Source organism: Haematobia irritans, chromosome 5, assembly GCF_050003625.1.
Source record: "Haematobia irritans isolate KBUSLIRL chromosome 5, ASM5000362v1, whole genome shotgun sequence".
In the NCBI taxonomy this organism is placed as follows: domain Eukaryota; kingdom Metazoa; phylum Arthropoda; class Insecta; order Diptera; family Muscidae; genus Haematobia; species Haematobia irritans.
This window is the reverse complement of record NC_134401.1, coordinates 77,483,059-77,507,033: the sequence shown is the minus strand read 5'-3', so window position 1 is coordinate 77,507,033 and position 23,975 is coordinate 77,483,059. Positions and strand designations below refer to the sequence as shown.

The following is a 23,975-nucleotide window of genomic DNA, read 5'->3' as shown; positions in this document are numbered from 1 at the left end:
CGGTACGGCCACATATGGCAAATACTTGAGAGAAATCAATAAAAAATTGGACGATACATTCGAAAGCCATTATATCATTATATGTACACTCTAAAAAATTTTACTCGGATCCAATGATTTTGACCTTTAAGGATTCTGGTATTGGTTCCGAGCCAAAGATGCATTTTTTTTTTTTTACCGTCGAACTGAACGGACGTGTTTTCTAATAGCGGAATATTTCATCGTAATAAGTACTTATTACGAATTTCACGTGTGGTGGAAATAATAAACCACCATGCAGCGAAATTCAAAGTCATCCACTGGGTTGCTAACTTCAGGGCCCAGTGGACGGGTAACGACTGAAGTTATAAATTTGGGCAGCGACCAAGAGTCAGGCCCAATTAGTCGACCTTTCCTAAGGTGACGGCTATTAGACTATTCAGTCCATTGCGATATCACAGTGGTGAACTTCTCTCTTATCACTGGGAGCTGCCCGATTCCATGTTAAACTCAAGGGACCCCCTTCTCATTGCCGAGTCGGAACGGCGTTCCACATTGCAGTGTAACCACTTAGAGAAGCTTTGAAACACTCAGAAATGTCACCAGCGTTACCGAGGTGGGATAATCCACCGCTGAAAAACTTGTTGGTGTTCGGTCGAAGCAGGAATCGAACCCATCACCTTGTATATGCAAGGCGGGCATGCTAACCATTGCTCCACGGTGGCTACACCTGAATTATTTGAACTCTTTAAAAATGAGATATTCCGTACAAAATATAGTATTCCATATACATACCCACAAAAAATCGCTTCTGTAACATATACCCCAAATACATACTGCTTCAAGCATATATATTTTCAGAATTGGTCCAAACAAAATATTGTTTGTATTGTTCAAACATATTATGTTTCACCTTAGGCATACACGGTTAGAAAAAAATTCAATGAAATTTTCTTTGTGTATATATACTTTTAAGGCGCCAATTGGTTGCTTCCATTCTTTTACTTGCAGCATACTCTCTAGGCCTCTCTTACTAAACACATATATGTTATATGCTATTTCTAAATTAGTATATGTTTGCATCCAAGAATATTATATTTACAAAAATTTTATGTCCCAAACATAATATGTTCTAACATATTAACATATATGTCCCAAACATGTTATGCTAGTTTATGAACATTATATGCTTGCACTTAAAAATATTGAATTCCAAACATATAATTTTTACAACCAAACATATGAAAAACAGTCTTTTTTGTCCGTGCATATATTGAAAACAATTTCATTTTGTCATTGTTTAAAGGTATGTACATTTGGTTTATAATATAAAAATTTCATAATTATTATGTGTGGAGTCATAGTCATTCAAAATCACTATTTTTAAATTATGAACTTTTTTCATACAATTTATGAATTCCGAAAACTGTTGTGAACACAATTCATAAAAAAATAAATATTTTTTTGTGTGTATTATTTTAAATTTAATGTTATATATACTATTCTCGAAATACAGAAGATATTTGCATTGTACCCTAAGGTACTGATAAAGAGTTTTTATATGGCTTCACGTGTTTGCTGCAAATGGCCAACAAAAATATCTAGAGTTGACCCCAAGAATATGACATGGCGAAAATATGGCAATGACGTAAAAAGAATGCCCTACTGTTGAGTTGTAGCAAAATTTATTGCTGTTATTTTGATTTATGGATTCTTGTTATCATTACGTTTTATTCTGCATTAGGATTGTCAGGGTGAATGTCTCCAGCCATTTTTCATACATTTCGTCCAATAAAGTGAAAATGTTTGTCAATTTTAGTTTGATGCTTTGTTAGTTTTCATACTGTCTTATGCTTTTACATGGTATACTCCCCCAGCAAAAAAACAACCTCGCCAAAAATGTGAAAATGTTCTTTTTGGATCCGGAAGTGGTGCAAAATTGGAGCAGAAGCGATGAATTTAACATGGGCTTGTCATAGGACGGATGTCCACCATTTCAGTAGACTTTGCACTGAATTTGCATCACTTCTTAAGGTGTGATGCGAATTCAGTGTTTTGTATGTGAATTAAGAAAATATGTGATATTTTGACAAATAAATAGATTTAAAAATTTTTTATGATTTAATGCAAGCGTTAGACGCTTGTCTGGAACGTTTGACATCAAATATTTTCGGTTATTTTTAGATCTGTTCTAAAATGGGCTTTCAAGGTCTCTCAATATGCAAATAAAAAGACTTTATTTCATATTTACATCCGACGTTTCGTTGGTGATTTCCAACTTCTTCTGGGATGAATTTTTTATTGAAATCTGGCAACCATATTGTAAACAGAAAAAATATAACATACAATTACTTCTATGTAGCGTATCATAAGCTAAACTCTAAACTTACATTTAGTCTTTTGTCATATTTTTTAAAATTAATTTTAAATTGTAAAAAGTAACGGCACAGGAACACCACGACATTAAACAAATATTTAAAATAATTTCAAAAATAATTACAAAACTAAATTAAAATATCACAGATGTTTTTCCTTATGACTACGATCATAGAAGATTGGACGTAAACTACATAATAGCTAATATATAGGCAGCATTAGTGTTATCTTTGTCTTCTTTTCTGTTTATTGCACATTGAACTCTTTGTTGTATTCTTAGACTCTCTAGAGTATAACGTTTATTCTCCTTTCTCTCTTTGTCTAAGATTTTGACACTCTCAAAGTCTGCTTTATGTCCCAACTCAATGCAGTGTTGTGCTAAAGCTGTTGTATGTCTGCCTTTTCTTATGTCTGCTTCATGTTCTGTTACTCTTGTCGCTAAGCTACGTTTAGTTGTCCCAACATAGTATTTGTTGCATGGTTGTTCATCATTGCCTATGCACTTGATTTCATATACAACATTGCTTTGTTGCGTTTTCTCTATTTTTGTTTTGGTTTGGGTGAATATCGTACTTAATGTTTTGTTGGGTTTGTGAGCGAATGTTGTTTGTTGGTCTTCTACTATTTCTTTTAGCATTGTTGTTTCTGTTAGCTTTGGGATATATGAAATGCTATAATATTTCATGGTGTTGCCAAGTGTTTTGTTATCATCCGTATTATTTCGGGATTTTTGTGTTTGTGTTGTAGACTTCTTAATTAAGTTATTTATAATATATTGTGGGAATGAGTTTTTAAGAAGAATATTTTCTATCTTTTTTAAATTGGCTGTCTGAAATTGTTGATCACTTAATTTTATTGATTTTTGGATTAGGCTCATTGCAGTATTTATCTTTTGTTTAAAAGGTTGGGTAGAATGAAAATTTATTATTCTTCCGGAAGCTATTGATTTTGTGTACCATTCTGTGGAAATTTTGTCGTTATTTCTATGTAGCTTTACGTCCAAATAAGGCAAGCAGTTGTTGGTTTCTTTTTCTATTGTAAATTGAAGTTTGTTGTGGTATTTGTTGAATGTTGCAAGTATTATATCTTCATCTTCTTTTTTAATTACCGCAAATAAGTCGTCCACATATTTAGTTATAAACTTTATTGTAATGTTCCTTTCACTAAGTTCTTTGATAGTTTCTGCTAACATATTATCCAAAACTATGTCGGCGATCGTTGGAGACAATGGGTTTCCCATTGGCATGCCATACGTTTGATAGTACAGAATTTCTCCATACTTAAAATAATTGTTGTCATTTAAACAAAATTGAAGTAGTTTTAAGAATTGTGTCTTAGGTATTTTAGTGTGTGTTTCTAAACTTTTCCATTGTGTCATTATGTTTTTTATCGCTAGGTGTATAGGTATGTTGGTGAACAACGATACCACGTCAAATGATACTAGTATGTCGTTTTCGTCCAAAGATACATTTTTTAATCTGTCTTTTAGTTCATATGAATTTTTTATATTATATTTTTCCGAAATGAGATTTTTAATTATGGAACCCACATGCTTGGACATGTTGTAACATGGCACTTCAACTGACGACGATATTGGTCGCAGAGGCATATTCAGTTTATGTATTTTTGGAAGCCCATATAGTCTAGGTGCGTTCGCTGCATTGGATGTCAGCTTAAACTTTTCTTGCACAGAGATGTAGCCGTTCTTGAAAAGATCCGTTATTATTTTGTTGTTTTTCCTTTGAAGTTTTTGTGTAGGATCCTCCCTTATTGTCTTATAAGTTGTCTTGTCGTCTAATAGTTTTTCCATTTTTTCTTCGTAATCTTTCTTATACATTATCACTGTTTTATTTCCTTTGTCTGATTTCGTCACAATAATTTCTTTGTGTTTTCGTAAGAATCTGCTTGTTTCTTCAAATGTGTTTAAGATAAACTTTTCTTTTTGAGTATTCCTTGAAGTTCTTTTGTGGGTCATGATTCTATTAGCAATTTTGTTCCTTTTTATATCCTTTTCCCTTTCATCAGTAATTGTTTGTACCCACTGCTCCAGGTCAGCAATTAAGTTTATTGTTGAGAAGTTGTCGTTTTTTACAGGGATTGCAAATTTAGATCCCAACGAAAGAAGCCATTTGCTGTTTTCTGCGAATTCCACGTCAGTTTTGTTTACAAACCATGACGGGTTAAATTTAAAATTATACTTGTCAAGTTGGTTTCTGTTCAAATTTTGTATCTTTGTTGAATGTGTCTTTTTTACGCGATGTATAATATCTATGTATCTTCGATTTTGTCTTTTGGTGAAATTTTTGTACTCTGTCTCATTTAACGTTGATCGTAGTGTTTGTTTGTGTGATTTTATACGCTTGTGTAACCTTTTCAAGGTTAAATTAGTTTCTTTAATTTCTAAATTCAATATCTTTACGTGAAATTTCTGTTCAATCTTTTTAAGTTCTGGAGATATTTTAATTGCGTCAAAAAGTTTGTTTACGGCTTTTGTTGAGTTAAGTATATGATTTGGAATCAAGCCGCTTTTTCTACAGTTTAGAAGATATTTCAACCTTTCGGATTGCTTTCCGAGTCGTTTAATGTCTCTGCAAAAGTCCTTTAGTAGTTTGCATGTATTTGTGTTGTATTTCATTTTGATGTGTTCAAAAAAGTTCTTCATGGTTGTGCTGTCCTATTTCAAAATCCAATCACTCGGCGGGCCCTCCGATAATTATTTTGTTGTTAATATTTTTGGTACGACCTTCTTATTCTTTATTTTTGGTTATTTTTAGATCTGTTCTAAAATGGGCTTTCAAGGTCTCTCAAATAAGAAGGTCGTACCAAAAATATTAACAACAAAATAATTATCGGAGGGCCCGCCGAGTGATTGGATTTTGAAATAGGACAGCACAACCATGAAGAACTTTTTTGAACACATCAAAATGAAATACAACACAAATACATGCAAACTACTAAAGGACTTTTGCAGAGACATTAAACGACTCGGAAAGCAATCCGAAAGGTTGAAATATCTTCTAAACTGTAGAAAAAGCGGCTTGATTCCAAATCATATACTTAACTCAACAAAAGCCGTAAACAAACTTTTTGACGCAATTAAAATATCTCCAGAACTTAAAAAGATTGAACAGAAATTTCACGTAAAGATATTGAATTTAGAAATTAAAGAAACTAATTTAACCTTGAAAAGGTTACACAAGCGTATAAAATCACACAAACAAACACTACGATCAACGTTAAATGAGACAGAGTACAAAAATTTCACCAAAAGACAAAATCGAAGATACATAGATATTATACATCGCGTAAAAAAGACACATTCAACAAAGATACAAAATTTGAACAGAAACCAACTTGACAAGTATAATTTTAAATTTAACCCGTCATGGTTTGTAAACAAAACTGACGTGGAATTCGCAGAAAACAGCAAATGGCTTCTTTCGTTGGGATCTAAATTTGCAATCCCTGTAAAAAACGACAACTTCTCAACAATAAACTTAATTGCTGACCTGGAGCAGTGGGTACAAACAATTACTGATGAAAGGGAAAAGGATATAAAAAGGAACAAAATTGCTAATAGAATCATGACCCACAAAAGAACTTCAAGGAATACTCAAAAAGAAAAGTTTATCTTAAACACATTTGAAGAAACAAGCAGATTCTTACGAAAACACAAAGAAATTATTGTGACGAAATCAGACAAAGGAAATAAAACAGTGATAATGTATAAGAAAGATTACGAAGAAAAAATGGAAAAACTATTAGACGACAAGACAACTTATAAGACAATAAGGGAGGATCCTACACAAAAACTTCAAAGGAAAAACAACAAAATAATAACGGATCTTTTCAAGAACGGCTACATCTCTGTGCAAGAAAAGTTTAAGCTGACATCCAATGCAGCGAACGCACCTAGACTATATGGGCTTCCAAAAATACATAAACTGAATATGCCTCTGCGACCAATATCGTCGTCAGTTGAAGTGCCATGTTACAACATGTCCAAGCATGTGGGTTCCATAATTAAAAATCTCATTTCGGAAAAATATAATATAAAAAATTCATATGAACTAAAAGACAGATTAAAAAATGTATCTTTGGACGAAAACGACATACTAGTATCATTTGACGTGGTATCGTTGTTCACCAACATACCTATACACCTAGCGATAAAAAACATAATGACACAATGGAAAAGTTTAGAAACACACACTAAAATACCTAAGACACAATTCTTAAAACTACTTCAATTTTGTTTAAATGACAACAATTATTTTAAGTATGGAGAAATTCTGTACTATCAAACGTATGGCATGCCAATGGGAAACCCATTGTCTCCAACGATCGCCGACATAGTTTTGGATAATATGTTAGCAGAAACTATCAAAGAACTTAGTGAAAGGAACATTACAATAAAGTTTATAACTAAATATGTGGACGACTTATTTGCGGTAATTAAAAAAGAAGATGAAGATATAATACTTGCAACATTCAACAAATACCACAACAAACTTCAATTTACAATAGAAAAAGAAACCAACAACTGCTTGCCTTATTTGGACGTAAAGCTACATAGAAATAACGACAAAATTTCCACAGAATGGTACACAAAATCAATAGCTTCCGGAAGAATAATAAATTTTCATTCTACCCAACCTTTTAAACAAAAGATAAATACTGCAATGAGCCTAATCCAAAAATCAATAAAATTAAGTGATCAACAATTTCAGACAGCCAATTTAAAAAAGGTAGAAAATATTCTTCTTAAAAACTCATTCCCACAATATATTATAAATAACTTAATTAAGAAGTCTACAACACAAACACAAAAATCCCGAAATAATACGGATGATAACAAAACACTTGGCAACACCATGAAATATTATAGCATTTCATATATCCCAAAGCTAACAGAAACAACAATGCTAAAAGAAATAGTAGAAGACCAACAAACAACATTCGCTCACAAACCCAACAAAACATTAAGTACGATATTCACCCAAACCAAAACAAAAATAGAGAAAACGCAACAAAGCAATGTTGTATATGAAATCAAGTGCATAGGCAATGATGAACAACCATGCAACAAATACTATGTTGGGACAACTAAACGTAGCTTAGCGACAAGAGTAACAGAACATGAAGCAGACATAAGAAAAGGCAGACATACAACAGCTTTAGCACAACACTGCATTGAGTTGGGACATAAAGCAGACTTTGAGAGTGTCAAAATCTTAGACAAAGAGAGAAAGGAGAATAAACGTTATACTCTAGAGAGTCTAAGAATACAACAAAGAGTTCAATGTGCAATAAACAGAAAAGAAGACAAAGATAACACTAATGCTGCCTATATATTAGCTATTATGTAGTTTACGTCCAATCTTCTATGATCGTAGTCATAAGGAAAAACATCTGTGATATTTTAATTTAGTTTTGTAATTATTTTTGAAATTATTTTAAATATTTGTTTAATGTCGTGGTGTTCCTGTGCCGTTACTTTTTACAATTTAAAATTAATTTTAAAAAATATGACAAAAGACTAAATGTAAGTTTAGAGTTTAGCTTATGATACGCTACATAGAAGTAATTGTATGTTATATTTTTTCTGTTTACAATATGGTTGCCAGATTTCAATAAAAAATTCATCCCAGAAGAAGTTGGAAATCACCAACGAAACGTCGGATGTAAATATGAAATAAAGTCTTTTTATTTGCATATTGAGAGACCTTGAAAGCCCATTTTAGAACAGATCTAAAAATAACCAAAAATAAAGAATAAGAAGGTCGTACCAAAAATATTAACAACAAAAAAATATTTTCAAAAGTTGTCTAGAACGGATTTAACATTTTTTTCAGCATAATTAAATAATTTGTATCATTTTATTAATTCTTAATCTGTTTTTAACCGATTTGAAACAAAAAATTTTAAATTTCCCATTAAAAATATGAAAAAAGCGAGTTATAAAAAATTGACTCAAATGAACTTCCTGTGCTGTTAAATAAAGAACATCTTTAGGAGAACATTTTTGGAACTGCTTTTGAAGTTGTGCCTTTAGAAGAACTTCCAAACGTTTTTGCTGGGCCGTTGTACATCGTAGAATCTTAATCATAATCAGTAGAAACTGGAGACAGGATAATAACCGATTTCATAACAAATGTTGTATTTTGTGGTTTTGGATCCCATGAATCTTTGTTTTTGTTTTTTAATTTGTACATTTTTGGATGAAAAACAAATAATTTTAGTTGTGAGTAAAGAACAAGTGGGAACTATTGCCCGATTTTCGGTGGTTCTTCCCGCCCCTAAATTCTTTTTATTCATGGTTTTTCCCCATTCGAATGGTGATTATCGCATTTTCATTTTATATTACTTTTTATTTTGACGTTTTTGCATCAAATTGTTATTTTTCATGTTGTGTTCCATTGGCGACGTGACATGATGTGGGTATTCACCCTCTTCCAACTACATACAAATTGTTCCATACCGGTATATAATGTACCATGTACATTAAAACTCAGATTTGTGTTTGCTGAAAGGCATACAAACCACAGTTGGTAGATTTCTACCAAAAATGGTTGATTTTTTACTGTTTGATAGATTGGTAGAATTCTTGACAAAATTTTCTATAGAAATAAAATTTAGAAAAAATTTTCTGTAAAATTAAAACTTTGACCAAATTTGCTACAGAAATAAAATTTTGAAAAAATTGTCTATAGAAATCTAATTTTTCTATAGAAATAAAATTTTAGTTTTATTTATAATTTTGCAAAATAATATTTATTGTTTGGTAGTGTTTTGGTAACATTATCTCCCGTTTTTGGTAGATTATTTATGGCTCGAGTGGCAACCGTGATACAAACTCAAATATTGACATGTGAATGTGCGAAAAGGATCAACAAACGTGATTTGTTTTCTTTAATAAATTCTCTTTCGATCGGCCAGTGCATGCAACAATCGGGTCTATAAATAAAACTGCACAAAAAGGTTCGAATTGAGCCCGTTTGGAAAAAATAACAGGAAAATAATTTAGATAACTGTTATAATTCTGTTCTGAATGTTTTCCGAATTTGCTAAATTTTGTATAGTCCAAAACTCGAAAACCATCGAACATTTTTTTAAGCTTCTTTTATAAATGCAATTTTTGACCGTCAGTGCAGCGTGTTAAAATTTTGGATTTTAACTTTTTGTAGTTTTATTATATGAACAAAGTTTAGGAAGATTCTTGTCATAAAGCTGGCAATTCGATAATGAAAATTCTAGTTGAGGTACCCTTAACTTGAATATGGGGGAAATATTTATATCACATTTTCTGTTAGGAATTTTTCATGGGGAAACATGTTTGTGCTGCGGAATTTGTGGGGAAATTTTTCGAAAATTTAAGGTCCTCTTCATTCCGTGCAAGTGATTACCTTTAATGGACATCCAAAATCTCTCTCCTAGAGATGTGCTTGAATTTCACCTTACCAGAAGATCATCTTACCATTGAGCTATTTCTAGATTTTAGTTTATTCGAATTTGTAACGCCAAAACCTTGCGTTTTCTTATCCTTCACTGAAAGAACAGTGAAACCACCAGGAGGGAAAATCTTGGTTCATTTTAGAAAAATTTAGTTAATTTTAGAAAAAATGTATGATAAACGCCGGCTTCATTCGCCGGCCGATTTCACAAAAATAAGTAAATATTTTTCGACAAATTCAAGAAAATCTATTAAACATAATTAAATTTTTTCACTTGTTTTGTTGTTTTTGATTTCAGCTTAAAACCATGCATTGACTAAACTACAAGTGTAGCTTACCCAACAGAGGAAAAGAATATTTGTCAAATTTATTTGGGCAAAGCCCTATAGACTGCAAGATGCTTTGATGGACGCACGTTACCTCATCAGCATCCTCCACTTGCAGCAAAACTATCAACCAATTATCAGAATAAATTCAGGCAGTGCACTAAACCCAAAGTGAACCGCAGTTGAACCTTCCGACAAAAGGTTTATGATAGCCGGCCTTTGCCGAAATAAATTTGTAACATACAAACACATCTCTTTTCCTTTCACTTGTTAAATAAAATTTCATAGTTTGAAGGAAAATTTTGAAGTTAAAAATGTCATTAGTGCCATACGAACTTCAAAATGGTCGCGTTTTTGGAAAAAAAATTACAAATTTTAAGAAATTCTGAACTATTTTGTGGGAGACAAGAATTTAGTAAATCTTTATGCTTCATTTTTTTATATTTTTTGACCCTTTTTTAGTTAATTTAACCAAAGTACGCAAAAAATATTAAAGTCAAAACTTTCTCAAAACATAATAATACCATGAACTAAAATAGAGTTAAATTGACTTTAGTGAAATATAGGGTTCGATTTCTTTGAGTGTAGTGATACGCTAACAAGACCAGCTACGAAAGTGTCAACTCAGAAGTCCAGATATACTCATCATTGTACAAAGTTTAAAACAAAAATTATAAAATTCATCGCCAAAGTTGATTATAGCATTCTCAATAAAAATAAAAAATCCGTATTTTGAATAAATTTCGTAATACTTCGATTTCCATTCCATTGATGTGATATGGTTTCTAACCAATCTGTTTTCTACATATTATGAAACGCTTCATTAGAAGAATCGCATATGAGCAAACACAAAATATAAAAATTTTCATGCAAACACATTTTGAAGAATATTAAAAAGTTTTTAAAATTCCAAAGTAGTTTTGAGTGGTTGCAATCATTGCATCACCAATGCCTTTAACGATGTCAAAGTGCACATTGTGCACAAAATATCTGCAACCTAAGTTAGTTTTATAATCTTAATTAAAGTTATTTAATTGAAGAAAAAGATTGAAATGGCATCCAGCAAGCAAGCAAGCATATCATACATAGGATTGTAGGAAAGTGCAATGTGATATGCCATCAAGGACATTCATTATATTTACCAGTCCAGTCACACATGTTATGGAAGTGACATCAAAATTATTGAAACGAAAGAATTTTTGGTTAACAGAGCATACATGAGAAAGTTTTTGTATCCAGAGGCTACTTTCGTACTTAACAAACTTTTGCTGCCAGCCAAGTGTAAATAATTGCATTAGCCACAAACGAAGGAAATGTTGCCAATGGGGCGGAGGCGGGTGGAGGTCAAACCTTTCCAAGATTGTGTATCATATGGCAATGTAAATTTCCCTCAACATCATGCAAGGATAAATGAAAACATAAACTTGTATGTGCATGTTAACCACTACAAACACGACCTTTGGATAGGGTTAAAATTCAATTACAAATTCATGACCTGGTAGATATAACAGCAACGAATCTTCATCAATCGTTCTATACATCATACGATAACTGTTTAGAGAATTATGAACTGGGTAAAACATTCACATGCATTTCTACTCGATTGCTTCCACGTTCAACTATGTCCAGCACATGGGAATTACCTGTTTATATTTTTTGCAGTATAGGTGGTGAGCCAACATCTTATGAAGGCAACATCTGGCCATGTCATCAAAGACATCAATTAGGGGACATTAGTAACAGCTTCCTAGATTATCATGAAACATATTCGGAATATCATCAAAACGAATAAAGGGTGACTGTTTAGCTATTGTCTTTCCGGCAATATTGGTTTAAACAGCTGACGCATGTTTAGAGTTTTGTTTCACTGTCAAACATCTTCAGTTTGGTTCATAATCTAACCATGAATCGTCTTACAAACAAATAACTATTGCAACAATTGTTTGTTTGAGTTTTGGAAGAATCTCGCGTAAGCGTGCAAGAAAATTATATTTTAACGCCTTGATGTGAAATTTTAACCCTTAAATGCGCACAGTATCTTTTAAGATAGAACCAGAAAAAAAATTCACACGTCATAGAATTTAGAAATGGCCGAATTCTATGAAATCAAGTTTGATGCATTAAAAACATCATAACGCTATATTCAAAAATATGTTTTTTTTTTTTTTGAAAAATTGTAGTACTTCTGAGTAATCTGCAGTCAAATTTTGGCAAAAAATTCAAAAAACTACAAATTGGAAGTTATATGATATATTTGGTATATATCATATAACTTGCAATTTGTAGTTTTTTTTCAATTTTTTGCCAAAATTTATTTTCAATTTCGACTGCAGATTACTCAGAAGTACTACAATTTTTCAAAAAACAAAACTCATATTTTTGAATATAGCGTTATGATGTTTTTAATTTTTTTTAAATGAAAGTAATTTTGGTTAAAAAGTCTGTGTAATGTAAAAACATCTCTATACTCTACTAAAATCAAATTGTTCATTTGTAAATAAAAACTTAGTTTAATGCACTGTATTTTTATACCCTAAACTTCAAAGTGGTCAGGGTATAATAACTTTGATCTGCCAGAAAAAATGTGCCTACCAGAAATATTGATTTTAGACCCCATAAAATATATACCGATCGACTCAGAATTACCTCCTGAGCCGATCTAGCGTTTGGTGGCCGTCCGTCAGTCTGTCCATGTATTTGTTGTTCACAAGATTCCGGTCGCACTTATTAACCGATTTTGATGAAATTTGGTACAGAGTGTTTTATGGGTACAAGGCGAACGCTATTGAATTTGGAAGAAATCGGATCAAATTTAGATATAGCTCCCATATATACATGTATCAACCGATTTTTCCAAATTTGGACAAAAACCCTTATTTATTACCCGATATTATTCAAAGTTGGATAGATTCTGTTCCATATAGTACTAACTGAGTGTGAAAAATTTCATCTAAATCGATTCAGATTTAGTTATAGCTCCCATAACAGGTTGGCTGATAAGTCCCCGGTCTAACAAAGAAAAACGCATTTTTTGTCAAAATTCGTCTTTATTATTCAACATAGTTCCCTTCAAGAGCGATAATCGTTGTTATAACGACCTTCCTAGTTTTTGATACCATTTTGGTAGTACTCCTTCGGTTTTGCCTCAAAATAGGCCTCAGTTTCGGCAATCACCTCTTCATTGCAGCCAATTTTTTTCCCTGCGAGCATCTTTTTGAGGTCTGAGAACAAGAAAAAGTCGGTGGGAGCCAGATCTGGAGAATACGGTGGGTGGGAAAGCAATTCGAACCCCAATTCATGAATTTTTGCCATCGTTCTCAATGACTTGTGGCACGGTGCGTGGTCTTGGTGGAACAACACTTTTTTCTTCTTCATATGGGGCCGTTTTGCTGTGATTTCGACCTTCAAACGCTCCAATAACGTCATATAATAGTCCCTGTTGATGGTTTTTCCATTCTCAAGATAATCGATAAAAATTATTCCATGCGCATCCCAAAAAACAGAGGCCATTACTTTGACAGCGGACTTTTGAGTCTTTCCACGCTTCGGAGACGGTTTCTGTCCACTCAGCCGACTGTCGATTGGACTCAGGAGTGTAGTGATGGAGCCATGTTTCATCCATTGTCACATATCGACGGACAAACTCGGGTGTAGTACGAGTTAACAGCTGCAAACACCGCTCAGAATCATCAACACGTTGTTGTTTTTGGTAAAATGTGAGCTCGCGCGGCACCCATTTTGCATAGAGCTTCCGCATATCCAAATATTGATTAATGATATGACCAACACGTTCCTTTGATATCTATAAGGCCTCTGCTATCTCGATCAACTTCATTTTACGGTCATTCAAAATCATTTTGTGGATTTTTTTGATGTTTTCGACGTTAACCACCTCTTTCGGGCGTCCACTGCGTTCACCGTCCTCGGTGCTCATTTCACCACGCTTGAATTTTGCATACCAATCAATTATTGTTGATTTCCCTGGGACAGAGTCCGGAAACTTATTATCAAGCCAAGTTTTTGCTTCCACCGTATTTTTCCCCTTCAGAAAACAGTATTTTATCAAAACACGAAATTCATTTTTTTCCATTTTTTCACAATAACAAAAGTTGCTGCACAAAAGACGCTCTATATCACAAACTAATTGACTTACAGACATCACATTTTGACACGAATCATTTGAAGGTTGGTATTATATAAAAATGATATGCATTTAATACTAGCGACGCCATCAATGTGTCAGACCGGGGACTTATCAGCCAACCTGTTATATATATCGCCCGAGTTTGAAAAATTTCCCCCTAATAACCCTATTTTTGACCATAGAGGCCTCATTTATTGACTGATCGTACTCAAATTTTGTACAAGGTAACTTTCTATGCAAAATATTATACAAATTGGTTCAGATTTAGATATAGCTTCCATATATATGCATCGCTCGATTTTTGCCAATTTTGGCCATAATACTCTTATTTATTAACCAATGTTACTCAAATTTCATATTTTAATGTACTAGTCGATCGTATTTAGACTTACATAATACTATTTCCCGGTTTTTACAAATTTCGATTTATTACCCAAATTCTTTTTTAATAATGGACTCAATATTAGTGGCATACTAACTCTGTAAGTGCAAAATCAACTACAGTTCCTAATATCAGACATTTCCACTCAGATTGTGACAAGACTCTCATAAACATGTACCCCTTAATGCTGGAAATGCGGTGTATCTCCCAAACCTATACCAATGATACCCCACAAACAATGTCTATTAATTTAGTAGGGATGGTTTAGGGTATGATATAAAGGGTGATACGGTCAAAATTTGGTCAATATAAACTTGACGTATTTCTTTCAATTTTGCATTTAAAAAACCTGAACACCCCTCATTTTGAAGGTGTGTGTGTGTAGAATGTTGCTCCTATTTTGATTTTGGAATTCACTCTTCAGTTGTCAAAATGCCGTCCAAGCAAGAAGAGCAGCGTATAAAAATTTTGCTCGTGCATCGCGAAAATCCGAGCTACCCGCACGCAAAGCTGGCAAAATCGCTAAAAGTTGCCAAATCAACCGTTACAAATGTAATTAACGTGTGTGGGGAACGTTTGTCGACAGCCAGGAAGTCTGGATCGGGGGGAAATCGAAAACCGGAAGCCGCCGAGACGACAAAGAGAGTTGCCGGTAGTTTCAAGCGAAACCCTAACCTCTCTCTCCGAGAATCCGCAAATAAGCTGGGTGTATCGTCTACAACCGTGCATCGAGTCAAAAAACGAGCCGGACTATCGACTTACAAGAAGGTAGTGACTCCAAATCGCGATGATAAACAAAATACGACGGCCAAAGCGCTATCCCGGAGGCTGTACACGACGATGCTGACGAAGTTTGACTGCGTGGTAATGGACGACGACCCCTACGTCAAAGCCGACTACAAACAGCTTCCGGGACAGGAGTTTTATACGGCAAAAGGAAGGGAAAGGTAGCAGATATTTTCAAGCACATAAAACTGTCAAAGTTCGCAAAGAAATATCTGGTTTGGCAAGCCATCTGTACCTGTGGCTTAAAAAGCAGCATTTTCATAGCTTCCGGGACTGTCAACCAAGAAATTTACGTGAAAGAGTATTTGAATAAACGTCTGCTGCCTTTCCTGAAGAAACACGGTTGTTCCGTACTGTTTAGGCCGGATTTGGCATCTTGCCATTACGGTAAAAAGGCCATGGAGTGGTACGCCGCCAACAACGTGCAGGTGGTTCCCAAGGACAAGAACCCTCCCAACACGCCAGAGCTCCGCCCAATTGAGAAATACTGGGCTATTGCCAAGCGGAACCTAAAGAAGACCAAAAAAACTGGTAAGGACGAGCAGCAGTTCAAGGCAAACTGGCTTTCTGCGGCGAAGAAGGTGGACAAGGTGGCTGTACAAAATCTGATGGCAGGTGTCAAGCATGAGGCCCGGCAATTCGGATTTGGAAAAGCGAAAGCCTAACTGAATATTTTTCCTGAATTTTATACTAATTGTACTTGAAAACGAAATTTAATTTGATTTTTTAAATAAACGATTTCACCGATTTACACGCGTTTTCCCTCGACCAAATTTTGACCGTATCTCCCTTTAGTCGGCCCCGCCTGACTTTCTACTTTACTCACTTGTTTACTATACAAACACTATTTTTTAAAAACAAAAACACATTTCTTTTTAATGTGGTGTGCATATGTTTTTTTTTACAATTTTGCATATTATATATTTTTTTCGGTGGAATCAGTGATCTTGAGCATTTAAGGGTTAATTCTGCGGGGTTTTGTTCCCATTACACGATTGACTAGGAAAAGTCAATTTGAAAATTTTATTTTTAGCTTCGGGCAATTGGAGTGACAGCGGAAGAAGTGAAATCTGTACAGAAAAGAATTCCGGGTAATTTTTTTGGCTTTTAAAAAATATTCAATTAAAAATTTAATTGATTCAACAAGTTTTTTAATTGAAACAAAATTCAATCACAAAAATAATAGTATCAATTATTTTTTTTTATTTGATCAATTAATTTTTAAATTGACTTTCCATTAATTTTTTAATTGATACTATCATTTCTATGATTAAAACATTTCAATTAAAAAATTAATTGTATTAATTAATTTTGTGAGTGAATCAAAAAAAAATTTTTTTTTGTGTGTGGAGCTATACCAAATAACGAACTGATGAAAACGTAGTTGAACAATTTTAACTTATTTTTATTGCAAATAATTTTATTTTTTTCTGTGTATTAACCACGATTTCTAGAAACACAAGAAGTCGGAGAGGTCGGTATATATGGGGCTCTACAAGAATATCGACCGATGCAAACCATATTCGGCAAGCAAAGGACTTAGAAGTCAAACTGGGAGGTCGGTCTATATGGAGGCTATGCCAAAACATGGACCAATAGACAACATATTAAATAATTTTAAATTTCAGGCAAATTGAATAAAAACAACTGTTTCTTGAAGCCTAAGACCCCAAATCGGGCGTCGCATTATATGGGGGCTATATCAAAATCTGCACCGCTATACCCCATCTTCGACCTTGACATGCCTGCAAACAAAAAACGAATCTTTGACAAATTTCAGAATGATAGCGTGGTTACAACATACAGACGGATAGTACGAGTATACTTCATATACTCGTAAGTCGATATTTCGGTGCGTTACAACCGGATTGGCAAACTTAAAATTATGGTGTTTTATGGGAGAAATTGTATTCGGCTTTGCGTATAACAATGCGGTAAAAGATTTGCTGTTGAATCAGGAATACCAAAGGCTGCTGCAAGAGATATTATAAAACGAGGTAGAAATCACTGAGGAAGTTTTGATGAAACTTCCTTTGTCTGCAGGCAGCTCATTCGTAGATGGGCTATATAGTCCAAAATAACTCCCATATAAACCGATACACCGATTTGATTTCTTGAGGGTATGGTAGCCGCAATTTCTATCCGATTTGCTTGAAATTGAAAATCTAGGGGTATTAAGGTCGTAATGAGCTGTGCCGAATATGGCTTGTATCGATCAATGTTTGAATATAACTTCTTTACAGACCGATCTCCCAATTTACTCTTGGACTAATATAAACTGCAATTTGTACTTGACATTTCCTCAAATTATGTTGGGCACATAAAGGACACCAAATAACATTCATATTTAGATTTTCTTTTTGATATAGTCCCAATATGGATTGATTAAAATTGTCCATATCGAACAATGATCGTCCTCTGTATAAATCTAAATAATTATATCCTATTTATTTGAAATTCTTCATATTAATTTGATAGCCTCTAATATCCATAACGTCTGAAAATTCCTGCAACTTAATATAAACCCAATATTGGCAGAATTTGTACCACTTTATATTCACAAGAAAATTAAAAAAAAATATATCCCAACAAAGAAAGAGGTTCCAAAAAAGTAGTTTGGATCCCCAATTTGTGATCCGGAAGTAGTGTAAATTTGGATCATGTCCAATGAATTTCACTGAAACAGATTTTTTCAATTTTACTTTATATTTTTAGCAGTATTTTTTGTTACACTTTTATTTTCTTATTATCTAATTTCTTCGCTTCCACCGGGGGTTGAACCTGGGTCTGTTGGCACCATAATCGAACGCCTTATTACACTCAGCAACAAACGCCCTTGAACACGAGGCATCAAAACGTCTATTAAAATGTTTGTGAGGACTACATCGGAAGTGGAAATAGATCGATAGGGGATTCGCTTTAAAAAAATGTTTGTGGACTTGTCCAAAAGAACGGCATCGGAAGTTGAAAAAATGATGGGGGATTCCAGGATGCGCTTTTAAAGAAATGTTTGTGGAACAACTTCCAATTCTTTTTTTGATGGGTTTTTAGTATTATAACGAATTTTCTGTTAAACAACGAAACCTTCGAATTATTGACAAAAATATTCACAATTCTAAGGATAATGTTTCATTATATTAATGAAAAATGTCATTGGCTTAATTTTAATGAAATTTCGTAACGTTCTGATTGAGTAAAACCAATAATTTATTGAAAAAAAATTTGATAATAATGACTAGTCATGACAACAACCTTTTTTTCGAAAATTTGAAACAAATGTTTCCATTTACGATGACAAAATATTAACATACTTCAATTACGAAGAGATTTAAATATGCATGGAAACGCTACCACAATACATTGATATGTATTTGAACACCATCATTTGAAAGATCCTCTTAAGCTTCCCTCACTGAAGAAAGCAATATTTATCTAGAGTTCCATAGGCCCCATGGAGCCCGAGTTGGCATTGAAGTTGACTGAGTGTGAAAATCTTGTGAAATAGTGCCTGTACTGAGCGGTGAAGACGTTTTCGATAGATTCACCCTTCTCAAAAAACTAACACTCGTTCTACAATTTTCTCTGCCATGTTGTTCTTTCGAAGCACGAAACACGTTGACGGACTGCCACTTGAAAGGAACGCTCTTCGTCAAGATGTTCCCATGATGAAAATGTTGTTACTTTTAGCTGGTTGAATATCTGGTGTATCAGTTGCTTGCTCGGTTGGATGGTTGAGCTAAACAATGAATGACCGACTCCTTGGGTCTTTGCCACTGTCCTTTGTTGTGTCCTGGAACTTTTTGGTTTGGTGATTCGTGGTGGGGAGGGGGTTCGCTTTTTTGTATTTCTTGCCACATATCGCTTTGGTGGCGTTGCTCTAGTTTTTCGCCATATTGTTGCTTTTGTTGTTATTTTCGCTGATGTTGCCATTGTTCCAGTTGCAGTGGTGGCTGGTTAACGTTTGGCATTCGCCTTTCCTTATATAAATGTTGGTTTAGAAGCTCTTATACCATCATCGTGATGTTCTAATAAAATCACTGAAGTGTATAATCAGAAACTTTGGTTTACTTAGTACACACAGGACTCAAGAGGGAAAAAAAGAGAGAACCAAAAAAAATGAACTTCTCCGTAAATTCAAAACAATAATTCCCCATTTCCACAATGATTCTCAAATACACATTTCTTTCGTACTCTTTAAACTTTAACGTCAGGATTGAATTGGATTGGATTATTGTGTAAATATTGTGCTCGGAACCAACAGCCAAAGACGATGATGATGATGAACATGATGCCATTTTTGGTAGGGCTCTTCATCAAGATACCCACCAAACAACCCACTTGCTCCTACTGTACGAAATTAATTGACAGTAATCCGAACTCACGAAATCTAAGACAGGCAAATCCAGATGCCAAAACAACCTAGAAACCCGAAAGTGCTTTTGGGGAGATATGAGGAAATCATAAAAACAAGATTTAGTCGTGCATAACCGTTTTGGTCAGACAAATTGGTCAGTGCTCTTTTGGACCTCACACACACACTACTCGGCCAAAGGGACCTGATGCTGGGGGAGTAAACTGCTTAGATACTTCAAATTTTGGTTATTTGAATGCACATCATGGATATGAATTTTTAAGTAGACACTTTTCGAACCATACCCCATACCCATATGAGGGAAAAACGAGAAAATATTTCAAAAGATCCAGAGACGGTATTCTCCATTAAATATTTATATTACCTTTTATTCCATTTGGATTATAGTTAAGGGCTTTACACAAAAAAGAAAACTGATTTGTGTTAAGGCTAATTAGCCAGTTTTTAATGTAAATAGTTTATTCTTTTCTTAAAATGAATCTATATGGAAAAGTTTTAATTGAGTCCAGTGCTTTATTTGGGATTTTTATTCCAAGGGTGCTTAACTTCAAAACAATATTAAAAAGTGCAAACCTAAATCAAGAGTTAACAAAACATGTGTATATGGGATAGCCGAAAAAAAGTATTTTCAACGTTTTTACTTCAAATGAATCCCTTTTTTAAATCATATGTAAACTTTTTCAAAGCAAAATAACCTTTTGTAAATTTTAATGAAATTTTGACCCAGATATTACTCGAATTCATACTTTAAATCATTGATGGTTGAGGTAGAATTACTGAATACATACGGAACACCAGGAAGAAAAGAAATGACAAGGGACTGGGCTCTGTACGTTGTGCGATTTGGATGAGCCAGAGAATACCTACCATTTTATTGCAGTAAGTCCAATTTGCACGCAGGTTCTTTACAATCGATGAATTTTTAGAAATTTTGAATGGAAAGAATTAAGATAGCCTCTTAATGCATTTAACTAGAACACCATAGACCAATTAAAATAGAGACATAAATACCTTGACAATTCACCATGGTTTTGTTTATTTGCAGTGCGTAGTCATTCCACTCAATTGCGCAGTCAAGTGACTGAATTTCTTTTTGGAAAACCAGAATTACCGTACAAATCAGTCAATTTGCATTACAAAAAAGGTGTGGATGGATACAATTTTATAAGCTTGCAATATTTGGTGTTTCATCAAGAAAACAAAGGAAAGAAAACAAATTAAAGCCAAATTAAAAAAATCACTCAATTGCAGACCAAAAAGAGCCCTCTACGGTGTGCAGACAAACTACAGCGCTGTGAATTCATTTGAGATGTCTTATATTTAATTGGTCTATGCTAGAACACTACAAGTCATCTGATGTAAGAAGTATTATTTTGTAAACTATTGCCAATTCGACACACACAGGAATGTTATGGCAAAATCTTTAGATTTTTCAAAATACCTTTGTATCATAATAACAATATGTAGCATGTGTTGTAATCAATAGAATCTAATCTAAACAAGTATATACGGCCGTAAGTTCGAATCTTATGTACCCTTCATCATGGATTGCGTAGAAACTTCTTCTAAACACTGCCATCCACAATCGAATTACTTAAGTTGCGGTAACGCTTGCCGATGGCAAGGTATCTTAAAACCTAAAACCTCTTCTAAATTGTATGTAAGTCCATACGTGGTATATATTAAATAAAAAAAGATCGATCCAATACGTATATAATTCAGTTTGACAAAGTAGACATAAAATGTTGACAAAATTTTCTACAGAAATAAAATTTTAACAAAATTTTCTATAGAAATAAAATTTTCACAAAATTCTCTATAGAAATAAAAATTTTGATAAAAATTTCTACAGAAATAAAATGTTAACAAAATTTTCTATAGAAATAAACTTTTGACAAAATATTCTATAGAAATAAAATCTTGGTAGATTATTTTTGGCTCGAGTGGCAACCATGATTATGAACCGAATAAAATTTGAACAAAATTTTCTATAGAAATAAAATTTTGACAAAATTTTCTATAGGCATAAAATTTTGACAATGATGAAAATTTTACTATGAACCGAATAAAATTTCATCAAAATTTTCTCTAGAAATAAAATTTTGACAAAATTTTCTATAGAAATAAAATTTTGACAAAATTTTCTATATAAATAAAATTTTGGTAGATTATTTTTGACTCTAGTGGCAACCATGATTATGAACCGATATGGACCAATTTTTGTTGATGGTTGTTAGCGACCATATACTAACACCACGTTCCTAATTTGAACCGGATCGGATGAATTTTGCTCCTCCAAACGGCACCGGAGGTCAAATCTGGAGAACGTTTTATATGGGGGCTATATATAATTATGGACCGATATGGACCACTTCTGGCACGGTTGTTAAAGATCATATACTAACACCATGTTCAAAATTACAACCGGAGTGGATGAAATTTGCTTCCCTTGGAGACTTCGCAAGCCAAATCTGGGGATCGGCTTATATGGGGGCTATATATAATTATGAACCGATGTGGACCAATTTTTGCATGGTTATTAGAGACCATATAACAATATCATGTACCAAATTTCAGGCGGATCGGATGAAATTTGCTTGTCTTTGAGGCTCCGCAACCCAAATCTGGGGATCGGCTTATATGGGGGCTATATATAATTATGAACCGATTTGGACCAATTTTTGCACGGTTGTTAGAGACCATATACCAATACCATGTACCAAATTTCAGCCTGAACGGATGCAATTTGCTTCTCTTTGAGGCTTCGCAAGCTAAATCTGGAGATCGGTTTATATGGGGTCTATATATAATTATGGACCGATGTGGACCAATTTTTGCAGGGTTGTTAGAGACCATATACCAACATCATGTACCAAATTTCAGCCGGATCGGATGCAATTTGCTTCTCTTTGAGGCTTCGCAAGCCAAATATGGAGATCGGTTTATATGGGGTCTATATATAATTATGGACCGATGTGGACAAATTTTTGCAGGGTTGTTAGAGACCATATACCAACATCATGTACCAAATTTCAGGCGGATCGGATGAAATTTGCTTCTCTTTGAGGCTCCGCAACCCAAATCTGGGGATCGGTTTATATGGGGGCTATATATAATTATGGACCGATGTGGACCAATTTTTGCATGGTTGTTAGAGACCATATACCAACACCATATACCAAATTTCAGCCGGATCGGATGAAATAGCTTCTGTTAGAGGCTCCACAAGCCAAATCTGAGGGTCACTTTATATGGGGGCTATACGTAAAAGTGGACCGATATGGCCCGTTTTCAATACCGTCCGACCTACATCGATAGTAACTACTTGTGCCAAGTTTCAAGTCGATAGCTTGTTTCGTTCGGAAGTTAGCGTGATTTCAACAGACGGACGGAAGGACGGACATGCTTAGATCGACTCAGAATTTCACCACGACCCAGAATATATATACTTTATGGGGTCTTAGAGCAATATTTCGATGTGTTACAAACGGAATGACAAAGTTAATATACCCCCATCCTATGATGGAGGGTATAAAAATAGTTTAAACTGGCTGGAACTACTCATAGTGGATAATTTCTTTACCATGCCACCAAAAACCTTCAAGGCTCCAATTATGTCTTTGTCACTATTTGCTGATTTCCACCATATTTGCACCAAAAAAAAAGAAAATCAGTAATAATTTAAAAAATGAAAAAAAAAAATATATATATATAAATTATTGCCATACCAGCTTGCGAGCTTCCAAGTCCGCGAGAAATGAAAATCGGTCTTTAATGATTGTGAAAAATTCTTCAAAATTAATGAAGTTGTCTCTAATTTTTATCGTGCCTACAAATCAAACAAGTGTTAAAAAAAAAGATTTGTTTCGACTCTTTATATTATAAACGTCTTTTACTTGAAACTTGGCCAATTTCTACTTGAAATCGAGTCCTAATTTCGAAATTTAACGTGTCGTTAATACATTTTTAAAGAACTTTGAGTACATGCAGAAAAGAGCTGAAAAACGAATAAATTAATTAATATATTTCCTAGAATCAAGTACACAAAACTCAAAAAGAGAAAAGAGAATTATGTCTTAAATCTGACCTTACTTTAATTCTCCGCTTCTTTGGCTCGGAATCATTAGTGTACAGGAACCGGGCATGCTTTTTCTCA

The 23,975-nt window shown here is 33.8% G+C and overlaps 2 protein-coding genes across 2 annotated transcripts; one reads left to right on the top strand and one right to left on the bottom strand.

Annotated features, from left to right (window-relative positions):
- Nucleotides 1-2,545: 2,545 nt before the first annotated feature.
- Nucleotides 2,546-4,330, bottom strand: LOC142239878 (uncharacterized). The gene has a single exon (XM_075311625.1). It carries the CDS (start codon nt 4,328-4,330, stop codon nt 2,546-2,548), a length of 1,785 nt encoding a protein of 594 aa, XP_075167740.1.
- Nucleotides 4,331-5,939: 1,609 nt separating this feature from the next.
- On the top strand, nt 5,940-7,724 carry LOC142239876 (uncharacterized). Its single transcript, XM_075311624.1, has one exon. It carries the CDS (start codon nt 5,940-5,942, stop codon nt 7,722-7,724), a length of 1,785 nt encoding a protein of 594 aa, XP_075167739.1.
- Nucleotides 7,725-23,975: the final 16,251 nt, after the last annotated feature.

Coding starts and splice junctions, on each gene's coding strand:
- LOC142239876 (XM_075311624.1), top strand. CDS start 5,940: ATGACCCACAAAAGAACTTCAAGGAATACTCAAAAAGAAAAGTTTATC.
- LOC142239878 (XM_075311625.1), bottom strand. CDS start 4,330: ATGACCCACAAAAGAACTTCAAGGAATACTCAAAAAGAAAAGTTTATC.